This window comes from Mobula birostris, chromosome 24 (assembly GCF_030028105.1).
Source record: "Mobula birostris isolate sMobBir1 chromosome 24, sMobBir1.hap1, whole genome shotgun sequence".
NCBI classification, from domain to species: Eukaryota; Metazoa; Chordata; class Chondrichthyes; order Myliobatiformes; family Myliobatidae; genus Mobula; species Mobula birostris.
Window position 1 is genome coordinate 36461776 of NC_092393.1, and position 13343 is coordinate 36475118.

Sequence of the window (13343 nt, forward strand, 5' to 3'; positions counted from 1 at the left end):
TAAACCTTTCATCAGGGATTGTGGATCCTTTGTCACTGTCCGGAAGCAAAATACTAACCTGAAAGGAACTTAAAGTGACCAAAGGAGTGGGGCATCACAATATTCATCTCAATAAAATGGTAATGAAAAGAACAATAGGATTCAGATGTACAATATTCCAGGAACTGACTCTTTCCACCCCAAAGTAATAGAACAAATAGTCACTACACTTTAAGTGCCCTCAATTCAGAAATTGTATTACTTGATCAGATATTTGCCAGAACGGCTGTTGGTTAAAGAGGGCAGGATAACTGTAGACCAGTCGATAAAGCAGTAGGTTACTTGAACCTTTTATCAGGGAAAGAGTGACTGAACACCTGGGCAATCCGAAAGGCGATCTCTACAGAAATAGCCATACATAATTCATGTATATCTCGGATTCAGTTAAGTCATGGATACAGAAACCTGAGTAACCTTACGTTTTAAAAATTTTTTTTAATTCAATTTTCAAATTTAATTACATAGAATAATATCTACCCTCCCCCCTCCCCTTAACCCTACCCCCCGTAACATACCCCTACCCAAAAAAAACAGAAAAAAAAGAAAGGAAGAGTAACCTTACTTTAACATAATTATGATACTGAGTTTTCTGAACTTTTCAATATAACTAATCACGATAACTTGCTTGAGCTTGAGATAGGGGCAGAGACATGAGGAATTTGCACAATAGTTTATGTGAAGAAATAATTTCTCCCAATGTATAGCCATTTTTTAAAGGTTATGCTTCATTGTTTTTATTCCCCCTCCGGGACAAAAAAAAATCTCTCTACTTGTAGATTTATTTAATAATGTTATATTTCTTCTTAATCTTTTATGCTAATAACTTCAGGAGGAGTAAAGCTTGAAAAAGAAATTGGGATATTTTCTCAATGATGAGAGATTAGGAGATATGGTGGGACAAGTCATTTAGATGTTCAGGAAGGCAACTCTACAAGACAAAGTGCACAAGTATAAAAATAATCAATAGAAGTAAAGGAACGTTGATCTGGAACTGAACATGTATTAAGCCTTGTTCTGTAGCATTGCTGGTTCTCAAGTCACTGGAAAGAATTATTGGCCTTGAAGGGGACACACAACAGAACTGACTGATTAGAATGCCAGAAGTGTTAAATTATAGCAATAGCTGGTATATATTTGATTTGTTATTTGCTTGGTTAGCCACGATCTGAGTGGCATGCATAAAATAACAAGTAGGTTCCATGGGCTGGGTACAGAGAAACTATTAACGATGGTGGATGAATTCAGAACAACAGGGCAAAATAAAATTAGAGTTATGCCATTCAGAATCGAAACTAGGATTGAAACTTTGATAAGAAAGGTTAGAAATTGGAACTGATTGTGTGAACAGAAAAGATATGAAAAATTAAAGTACATCTCATCCACAGTGGTGGAGAGGTTAAATGACAAATGGATGATTGAATAAAAATGGAAATACGGGGAATCTTCAGCAGGTCAAGAACATCTGTGGAGAGAAACAGAGTCACTGTTTCAATTGTCCTTCATTTTAAGTTCTGAGGAAGAGTCATTTCCTCTGAAATGTTTTTTTCTCTTGAAACTGCCTGACCTCCCAAGCATTCCTCACATTTTCAGTTTTCACTTCACATATTAAGTGGCATGTTGATTCTGCTGACTGAGAGATTAACAACCGATCGTTGGTGTCTGTAATTGAACCACTAATAATTGACCACAATACCATGATTCATTTCTGTTTTTCCTTGAAAAATTAAATTATGCAGTTCTTTAAAATATTTATCAATCCAAGTACAGACAAATTCACATTGGGTTTGCATGAAAGGAAATTAATGTTAACAATTTTTTGAACAACAACTATCTTATCAAGGAATAAAAGAAATGCTTACAGACCCCAACAAACTCTTAAGATCATCTATGTTTATTATTCATGTTCCATATATAATCTAAAGCTTAACAATATCTGTAAAGAAAATCATTAGTAGCTGAATTCGACAAATAATATATTCATTGCACAGTGTCCTGGGAGTTGAGCTTTCAGTTAACGATTTGCTGTTTTCAGGAGGTGAATTCCTTGTATAAAATTTCCGTCATACAAAATGACCTTGCACCGACACCACCCCCGCTTCTCTCCATGAGTCTTAAATATCATAATGCAAATAGGAAGAATACAGAAGAAATAGAATTTACCAACACAAACCTCATCTCATCACAAATTCACAACAGTTTGGATATCAACAATCCTGGACTTTGAGCTGGGAGAGCTTTTTATTTCTGCTTCACTGTCAAAGCACCATTCCAGTGCAAACTGCTTCATTGTACAGCAGTACAACCATGAATTAGTGGAACCTATCTGAGATTTAGAGAGTTTTATTTTTGAGGATGATAGTAGGAGTGGTATGGGTTGTTGTGGGAGATCCTTGATTAAAAAGTACCTTCAGGCTCTCAAGATTTAAGCAGTGACATCTCTGTGAAAACCTCAGAAATCTTCTCACTGTGCAGAGCAACTACAAGAGCAGAGGCTCCTACACAGCCTGGAGAATGTCAATCTCCAGTCAAGAGCTGCCAACATGAGACCTTTTTTTTGGCATTGGTTATCACATCCGCAACAGGTTGAAAACTATATATATATCTATATAAATCTCAGATACTTGATCATTTTGAACTCTACATGCCTTCTGGGGACAGTATATATTAAGAAAAGTTCAATTTGAACATGTTTCACATGACAAAGGGTTGTTACTTCTTGTCGGTTTGGTGTGAATGTAGAGCAGAGACTGCAACTGATGGCTGTTGCTCATTAGTAGAAAATTACTCTGTGATCAAACCAGGTTGATGAGTGTCATTTTATAATCAAAAATGCAAAAGATAATTCATGCTGTTCCTATTATTTTTCAGAGTTGTGTACCAGGATGGGTTTTATGGGGCAGAAATTTACGTGAGTATTGTTTAAAAATCCAAATGTTGTCAACTGGTTAGCAAAAGTCTCATCTGACTATTGTCACTATTATTGGAGTTGCGTAATTTTGGCTGCAACGCAGTCTAGTCGCACAGGTGAAATTGAGATTATGGGAATTCATTTGGATATGTGTGTTGAAGTCAAATCATGCATACGCTAAGACATCAGTAAGTTTGCCTTCTTGAGGAGGAGGGTATTTGATCAGTATTAAAGTTGACATGTGGTTCTCAGTTCGACTCATTTAATACACCTGATATTTGGAAAAAGACAATATCGCTCCAATGAGAAATTACTTTGGCAAGCACCCAACTGAAGTGAAATTCAATCCAGTATTAACAAATATTAAAAACCCAGTGAAAATTAACAGTTATCAAGCTGAGAGGGAATCATTTTAAACAAATGTATCCTATTGAGTAACTTAGAGTACATTGGTTGCAGGTTAGCCAAGCCAAAATAAATCCTCAACAAGAACATTTGAAGTTACAAATTAGAACTTGAACTATCACGATCTTGTAGTAATGAAATGAGAGACGGCTGTCTTTTTAATAAATTTACAAATGAAAGAATTTTAGCAAAAGCATTTCCTAATAACAGCTAGTTCCAGGATTAGTGTGGAGTCGAATGCATCAATGAAAATTCTTCAACATACAACATGTTTGTTCCTGCATACAAGTACCACTACTAGGTAATGGGTTAAACATTTAACATGTATAGAACCAGAAATTACTACCAAACATACAGTGCCTATAAAAATTATTTACCCCCTCCCTTTTCATGTTTTATTGTTTTAGAACATTGAATCACAGTGGATTTAATTTGGCTTTTTTGACACTAATCAACAGAAGAGACTCTTTTGTGTCAAAGTGAAAACAGATCTCTACAAGTGATCTAAATTAATTACAGATATAAACCACAAAATAATTGATTGCATAAGTATTCACCCCCTTCAAGTCAGTATTTAGTAGATGCACTTTTGGCAGCAATTACAGTCTTAAGTCTGTGTGGATAGGTCTCTATCAGCTTTGCACATCTGGACACTGCAATTTTTCCCCATCCTCCTTTACAAAACTGCTCAAGCTCTGTCAGATTGCATGAGAATCATGAGTGAACAGCCCTTTTCAAGTCCAGGCACTAATTCTCAGTTGGATTGAGGTCTGGACTCTGACTTGGCCACTCCAGGACATTAACTTAGTCATTTTTAAGTCATTCCCATGCAACTTTGGTTTTATGTTTGGGGTCATTGTCTTGCTGGAAAGCAAGTCGCAGTTCTCTTGCAGACTGCCTCAGGTTTTCCTCCAGTGTTTCCCTGTATTTTGCTGCATTCATTTTACCCCCTGCCTTCACAAGCCTTCCAGAGCCTGCTGCAGTGAAGCATCCCCACAGCATGATGCAGCCACCACCATGCTTCATGGTAGGAATGGTGTGTTTTTGATGATGTGCAATATTTGGCTTACGCCAAACATAGTGTTTAGTCTGAGGGATAAAAGCTCAATTTTGGTTTCATCAGACCATAGACTTCAGAGTCTCCCACATGCCTTCTGGCAAATTCTAGTCAAGATTTCATGTGAGTTTTCTCCCCCCCAACAGTGGTTTTCTCTTTGCCACTCTTCTGTAAAGCTGTGACTGGTGAAGCACCTGGGCAAAAGTTGTATGTGTAGTCTCTCCCATCTCAGCCACTGAAACTTGTAACTCTTCCAGAGTGGTCATAAGTCTTTTGGTGGCCTCCCTCACTAGTCCCCTACTTGCATGGTCACTCAGTTTTTGAGGCCGGCATGCTCTAGGCAGACTTACAGCTCTGCCATATTTTTCCATTTCTTGATGATTGACTTAACTGTACTCCAGCTGATATTCAGTAACTTGGAAACTTTCTTGTATCCAGCTCCTGACTTGTGATTTCAGTAACCTTTTTTGCAGAGTTGCTTGGAGTGTTCTTTTGTCTTCATGGTGTAGTTTTTGCCAGGTTACTGACTCACCAGCAGTTGGACCTTCTGGATACAGGTGTATTTTTACTACAATCATTGGAAGATCTTGATTGCACACAGGTGATCTCCATTTAACTAATTATGTGACTTTAAAGCCAATTGGCTACACCAGTGATGATTTGGTGTGTCATGTTAATAGGGGTGAATACTTATGCAATTGATTATTCTGTTTTATATTTGTAATTAATTTCGATCACTTTGTAGAGATCCATCTCACTCTGACACGAAAGAGTATTTTTCTATTGATCAGTCTCAAAAAAAGTCAAATTAAATCCACTGTGATTCAAAGATGTAAAACAAAACATGAAAGCTTCTGGGGGGGCGGTGGTGAATACTTTTTATAGGCACTGTAACTGAAATATAACTAATATCAGTAATTTTTATGTTCTGGAATTGTTATTGAGTGCTGTAGAGTTTTCATTGACTCATGATGACCCCATGGAAAGTGTAGTTGTCCATAGGGTTTTCCCAGGCCTGTCTTCCATGCAGCTGCTGCTGCCCCAACCAGACTTGAACTTAGGACCTTCTCCCTCAAAGTCTTATGCTGATGTCACTACACCACTGGCAGGCCCATGTTCTAGAATAAAAGTTTATAAGATAGTACTAAAGGTTGAGTTATTACTGTAGCTCTCCTGGTGTAGTTACAATATGTTTTTCATGTCGGTGTCGTGCTAACACTGTGATTACAATGATAAAACTGACATTGGTTAAAAATGAATGACCTTAGCCCCAGGTTGCAGCATGATTGGAAATGGTCAGAACCCAGCAGATTTATGTCAAGTGTTGTAGTTTTCAACTGCATTGAAGCTGGTGTTAATTCTGAAGAACTCAATCAATATTATTGTGCAGTTCTTTTTACACTGCCCAAAAGTATTGAATCTCATGGCATTGTTGGATAAGATTTTGTACTAGTCTTTTAAACTTCTGAAATTTAAAGACAATGAATACTGAGTCTATTTTATGCAGCAAGGTTGTCCAAGAACTTTTTTTTAGCAGTGCTTGGTATTACCAGATCACAATGGCTAAGTAAGGACTTCCCTCTCCAGCTAGGAAAGCAGGTATACTCTTCAACTCCAACAAATGGAAAATCCAAGGAAAAAAGAATTCTTTGTTGGAAGTACAATCTTTGAAATGTAATTTTCCTCCATGCTCAACATCCAAGCTCAAGTTCAGGAAACTCTAGTCTGTTAGATTTCTTGGACTTAATAGACGTGTAAAGTTTGCTTGCTTTAGCACTCTGCATCCTTTTATGCCTCTCTTCACAAATTTGCAGAAACCTTCACCGTCTTACTTGACTGGGGAAGACTTTGAAAATGTCTAGCAAAAATTGTTGATCTGTCTTTAGAGCAGATTTGCAATTATTTTTCACAAAGCTTTTAATTACCCAGTTATTAAATCTTTTTGCCTTCATTCTTCATGGTTTGTTTGATTGCCTCATTGTTATTCATTAGCCATGATCAGAACACCAAACTACATGCACAAAACAGGTGTATTCGACTAAAAAGGTAATAGGGAGCTTTCAGATTCAGCTATAGTTGCAGTGACTGCTGGTGACTAGCGTACAGGAATTCACAAAACCTGTCAATATTTTTTTTTACAAAACAAAAAACCAAAACTTCTGGAAACACAGCAAGTTGGATCGCATCTATGAGGAGATAGTCAGAGATTACATTTCAGGTTGATGAACTTTTATTGGAAAGTTTCAGGCAATGAGCCTTCATCCCATAAATGGTTCTCACCTTAAAACTATGTTTCACTTTCCACAAATGCTGCCTGAACTGCTGAGTGGTTCTGAATTTATGGTTTTTATTTCAGATTGCAGTAAAGTCAGAGTTTTGCTTTCAAATTCATTTTGCTTCAGTCGCCATTAACTTACATTTTACTGTCTTAAGCAGCCTTTCTCATTTTGCTGTAAGAATTAATCCTACTATCGTGAGTTGAGACATCAGTTGTCCAGTTCATGTCAGATATTCATCATTACCATGGACTATAAGGCAAAATGAGTTTACCTACAAACGCACTTCTTTAAGTAAATAGATATCACCATCGCTTAAGCAATTCCAGGACGCGCACGCGCACGCGTGTGTGTGTTGTGTGTGTGTATGGGGGGGAAGCACGGTTGTGTATGTGTGTGTCAGAGTGGGAGAGGAGATGGGAGGGTGGTTATGGCTGTGACATTGGGCTGTAGGCTGTGCTGTCTACAGTGTCAATGATGTAGGCAAAAAAGAGATCTCGAACATCTGCGGTTGACATCAGTGTCTCCTTTTGAGACACCGGGCAAGGTTTGCTGGTACATTATGCCACACAATATGCAATCTACAGTCTGATGGCTTGGGGGATAGGGGTGGGGGTGGGGAAGAGGGGTAAAGACCACCTTTAATTATTGCACAACTTTATAATGTGAAATATATTTTTAAGTTTGGGTCTATTAGGTAAGCCACTGCCTTCCATTGCAGCCAGTATTTATACTATGATGGTTTCATGGAAATAAGTATCCTCGGGCTGCACTACAGCACAATATCCCAAAGGGCTGCCATTCACATTCAGGCTGGCTCGTGAAGCACTGAGTTCTTTTACCACATCAGCATTAAAGAGATGCCCGCATTTCCATGCTGTAAAACGTCATATAAAACAGCAAGTTAATGGTTGTAAACAAATTAATTAATTAAGAATGAAAACTGTTGTGTAAACATGATGAAGGAGTCCAGGGACAAATGGATGTACATTCTGCTTGGTACATCCAATAAAAATAGGCAGCAGGGCTTAAAGTAAATTCCAACATAAAAAAAGATAAGGAAATGAGTACAAATGTGCCAGTATGTGCTTAATTAAACTAGTTCTGAATTTCAGCCCTCATGTATGCCAGATGGTTATTTTGTGCCTTGAATGCAAGTGTCTCAGGGCTCAGATGCCCAAATTCAGTGCCTTTGTACACACCAAGGTTTACTATACAGTAATAGTTTCACCCACCCCACTCCCCCAGTCTAAAGAGCTGCACATGTGAATTTTAATAGAAGTACATTTGTTCAGAGCCCTCTTTAAAAACTAGCCTAAAATTTTCGGCATGCAGGTATCAAAGTCATATTTCTGGTTTCTGCTTCTGCTGTTTTCCTAGAATGGATCTAGGTCTTGCATTGTGTCATGTTCCTATGAATGTATCTTAATGACATCGGTGAGAATGACATGAAAAATTGGGAAGCCTCTCCAATCGCAGGTTCTTAAACAAGCTGTGCCTAATGTCCGTGACTAATGGATCAGATGGCTTCAAACTTTAATTTTTATTCTGGAAGAAATATGGTCCAAATTCTCCACCTCCCTTGGGCAAAGTTGTTTACAGTACTGACTGTAATGTTACTGCACTTTCCTACAAGATTGGGAATGAAATATAGGTGTGGCATGTTGGGCCAAATAGTCTCATTTCGTATTTGGCTTTATGATTCTGGGAAAATGACAGAAATTTGGTGTGATTTCTGATGTAAATTACTGATTATGCTCCCCACAGTAAATTCCTAAACTTGGATATCAAAGTGTGTCTGATATTTATCCATACAGTTTTCAATGGTGCAATAAATGAATCAGCTTGTGTTTCTCAATAAGGTTTCATCCATTAATCCCTGGTCAAAACGTTGCTGAAGTACATAACTTTAATATTTGTGCGTTCTTGGAAGTTTTTAACATACAATTGCATTATATTGGGCATGGAATGTTAGATTTGACATACTTCATTCGATACAACGTGGGAGTTATAAAATAGAAGGTGTCCATCCTTCTAACAATGTTTGGTGAAATTTCTGTGGACTTAAAATTTTGCTTTGCCCAAAGAAAGCACTGATGTCACAAAATCTGGCCTCGGGTACGTATGCTTAATACATGATGTGGTAGCATTTAGTGCATTTTACTCCACTTCCAATGTTCATTTCCATGATTTCAATGGAACAGAATTTCAACAACAAGCTCAACACTAATACGTCATTGTATTGTGCATTTACTGCATGAAACCTCAAGAGAGTTTCTCTCTTTGCACCTCTCTGTTCTTAGGAGAAAAAATAAACTTTCTTAATTATGACATGTCAGGCACACTTTCAAGAACCTCAAATTCAAGAAGTTTATAGATTTTTAATGTGGCTTATTTTTATGCTATTCAGATATATTCAAGGAGAGATAAAATACTGATCAATTCCTAGAAGGATTGAGCAAAGTCATATACGCAGAAGAGATTCTGCAGACCCAGAGTAGAACATACAAAATGCTGGAGGAATTCAGCAGGTCAGGCAGCATCGTTGCAAAGGAATAAGCAGTCGGCGTTTTGAGCTGAGATCCTTCTTCAGGAGCCCTGACCTGTTGAGTTTCTCCAGCGTTTCGTAGGCAAAGTCATCTAGCGATTTGAAGAGAGCCCTGAACAAGTGCAATCAAGGGAATAGTTACAGGAGGCTCCATAACTTGGGACAAGCCACTTTGATAGATACATGAAACAAAAGACGACCACCGAAAGTAAAGGGACTTTAGGTATACCTGATTTAGGTATATCAGGTATATATATTTACACCAGATGTAAATTATACTTGCGCCTAAAACGTCCTGAACATTTACACTCTGTGACCAATTTGCATCCCTGTTACACACGTCAGGTGACCTAAATGCAACAGATGTTTGAGATTAATGGTGTATTTTGTAGGTTAACTCTTTGCTTTGGTTGAATTTCCCAATCCGCTTCTACAGTGAGGTACATCTGGCATTTATCCTGATGTCATGTACACCAGTGCATGACAGTAACCAGCTCCCAAAGCATTCACCAGATTACTGTTCCTCAGAGACTTTAAGATGAATTGGCTGTAATCTAACTGGATGGTGGTACACGGCCTGAGGGGCCAAATAACTTAATTCACAGTGGTGTCTCCAGGTACAGAAACTGTCTGTGAGTATTTGGAACATTATTAATAGAGACAAAAGAAATCAGTTAAACATGAAAATTATATTAATCAGAAGGGCTGCTTAACGTATTAACACCCAGAGAGAAATGGATGATATCATCTGGTTACGTGACCGCTGTGACCTGGATGTGTTGATCCAAACAATTTCTTCCTTTCAGGACTAACAAGGTTGCAAAGTGAATTAAGTTTCAAGCTTTTCCACTCAGTTTCTGTGGAAGAAGGAATCCACAGCAACAAAGTATCGCAATGTGAGACTTTAACTGCTTTTATAGCAAGTAAAGATTCCAAAACATTCTTGGACAATTTGTATTTTAAAAGGGAACTCTCATTCAGGGAGAGACAGAGACAGAGTGATAGTGAGACATAGAGAAGTAGCTATATATGCTGTGAATTGGGGTCTGAACCCAGATTATCAGTGTACCAAGAGGAAATTACCTTAGATTTATTGTCTGCAGTAGATTGTGAAGAAACAACCATTAACCTTCGGGAGGAGGGCCGCTGTTTAGGAATCATTTAAGATCCTTGTGAAAGGTTTATGAGAGATTTATTTGAAGAGCTGTATAATTGAAGCTATCTTCAGCATGATTTCTCTTACCTTTTAATTTAATTTCTAGGTTAATATTTAAAAAAAATCCCATCTGAATGTTAATGAGCCAAAAACTCCCATAAGGGGGAGGGAGGGGATGACTTTATTAGATAGGCAGCCCTCAGTGGGACCCGGCAATACCCAGTCCATTCATTCATTTGCTGCTTCAACAGTGAATAGGATGGCATGATGCCAGGGGCCCAGGCTGCATCCCAGTGTTTTAATTAACACCGTGCGTTACATGGTGAGGGGTTTAGCTGTATTGAGATTTCAGATCGATCTGTCAATGCCATATTCTCTGCATCTTTCATCCAAGTCTCAGTACTGCCTGATTCCCTTAAAACGTGCACTGCTGAGACACGAAACACTTTCCCAGGTCACCTCCCCCCCCCAAACCCCCACCCAAAGCTTCAGCAATGCAGTCCACGCATGTCCATTCAAGTATTCCGGGTCCGAGCACATATCCCTGTCATAATCCGTAGTGAATTCTAACTGCCGGAATTTTGACGACGCAATATAATTCGTCCTTTTGTTCAAAACAACACCGAGCCGCTTCCTTTGTAGAAAAGCATCTCCGTCACCAATGGATTCCCACTGCTAATGATTCTCGTATAGAACCACCTGATAAATGGGAAGGCTTTACTTCCATCAAGTGTCCCCAGTAGTCACAGAAGTCACAAGAAGAATGTGAACCCAACCACACTGTCTTCCCTACAGTTGACACCGAGTACATTATCCCCTGGCTTATTTTCACTGTTATCGATATCAGCAGCATTATTCCATCAAGCTAGCAAGGCCAGGTTCTGTGGTATTTTCAGCATTGGTAGAGCTGACAGCAACATGATTGTAGCTGTGCCACAAAACATTTAAATTGTTTTCTTCAGTCTAGTGTTAGCAATTAATGTATTGGAGAGGGCAAGATGGATAGTTACAGGGCACGTCAATTCTCCCGTGTCTCACTTATAAACACATCTATGTGTTAGTTAAGAGCTCTACAACTGCAGTTCAAGCTGAGCACCAAGCAGCAGCACCAAATCCATAACACGATTATTTTTTACATCAAGGATGAAAAAGAATCTGAAAGAACTACAAATCTTACCACTGCTAAAAGCTTCTTTTGGAACTTTGCAAAAGGAAGAAATTCAGCACTGTCAGAGTTTACAAGGAGATGAGGTTAATAAATCCCAAGCAAGTCCTTGAAAAATAGTGTAGTAATTAGAAAAGTCCCAAATAATTAACAAAGCGAAACATTCCCTGATGCTAGATTTCAGTGTTTACATAGATTTTAATCTTCATAAGCCAAGGTAATTCACTAGGGGAAGTAAGTGGGTTTAGCATTCTACAGGCAAGGATTAACTCTGTTTGTTTTCTAAAGTGTCTGCTTGTATTTTCTTGTCATCTGAGAATGTGGATAGATAATTAACTACAGTGGCCGGTCATGTCAAGATATCAGTGAACATGTCTCACAGACTTTTCGCATTAATGATCTTCGTCCTATTGAAGCAGTTTGAAATTACGCATCATTTTAGTACATGGCACTTACTTAAAGAAGCAGGATTCTTTTCATGGGGAATTTGTCCTGGCCTCACTTTTAACACTGATAATGACCTAGTGAATCACAGTAAATGGCCACAAGAGTGCTTTGACTGGCTCTTGAAGTTATAGGTAGTGACTATCAGTTCACTGCCTCACTAGTTCCTACTGCTTAAAGCTGCTCCACACTTCTGAACATTTCACCGCCTCTGCATTCCAGAGCAAACATCATTTATGGCAGTACCAGTCCATTACACATAGAATGTGACGGAGCTCTTCTTTCTGTTGCAGGGAGGCTACGCAGCATACAGATATGCCCAGCCCGCAGCAGCTGCGGCCGCAGCGTACAGTGACAGGTATGACCAGCTAAAGCAGACTCTCTGCTTAACTTTTCGGCTCATTTCTTCTTGTTGTGGAAATTGTCTCTTCATTCACCTCTTACATTGGTCTCAAAGCCTCCATGACAACATTGAGTCCTGCCTACCGTGAAGTTTACAATATTATTACTGGCCTGGTTTTTATTTTATTTGCCAAATGTTTATTAAATGCATTTTAATTTCCTGGATTCTGCACACCTTAAAATCTCAGGAAAAAGTCATGTTCAAAAGTAATGTTGGTTATATATTGGTGTATATAAGCATGATTGTAAACAAATTAAGGTTTATTGTATGATGTTAAGGTAACAATGGATTTATTTAAACTAGGAACCACTGACCCATTCATTCCTCATTGTGGGTTAAGATTTAAATTTATTATCAAGTTGATTGTATGATCATAAGAAGTCGGAACAAAAGTAGACATTTGACCCCTTGAGTCTGCATCAACATTCAATAACATCATGACTAGTCTTACTTTCCTCAAGTCCACTTTCCTGCTCCCTCCCAATAATTCTTGATTCCTTTATTGATTGAAAACCTCCTTTAGCCAGGAAGATATTTCATGATTTAGCCACTGGAGGTTTTCTGCAGCAAGGAATTCAAACCCACTAGAGAGAAAAATTCATCTCAGTTCTAGGCTCCTCCTTATTCTGAGACTCTGCCCACTTATCTTCGACTCTCCCACAAGAGGAAGCATCTTCCCTGCAGTTAACGTGTTAAGCCCTCTAAGAACTGGACATGTCATTCTTCTAATCTCCAATGAATATAGACCCTGCTATGCACCTGTTCCTCATCAGACTATTCCACTCTAGTCCACCCTCTCTGAACTGTATCTAATGAAAATATATATTTCCTTATAAATAAGAACAGAATTGAGCAAAATTATTATTTATTTATTTATTGGGATATAGTATGGAATAGGTCTTTTCAGCTCTTCGAGCCACGTCACCCAGCAATCACCTTATT

At 38.4% G+C, this 13343-nt stretch overlaps 1 protein-coding gene across 3 annotated transcripts in view; it reads left to right on the forward strand.

Annotated features, from left to right (window-relative positions):
* The window catches only part of rbfox3a (RNA binding fox-1 homolog 3a), a 477512-nt gene that overhangs the window by 437683 nt on the left and 26486 nt on the right, over positions 1 to 13343 (forward strand). For all 3 annotated transcript variants that reach the window (XM_072242701.1, XM_072242699.1, XM_072242700.1), the window contains 2 exons: positions 2908 to 2947; positions 12292 to 12356. In XM_072242701.1, the coding sequence (XP_072098802.1) occupies positions 2908 to 2947; positions 12292 to 12356 (105 nt within the window). The remainder of the gene's footprint in view (positions 1 to 2907; positions 2948 to 12291; positions 12357 to 13343) is intronic.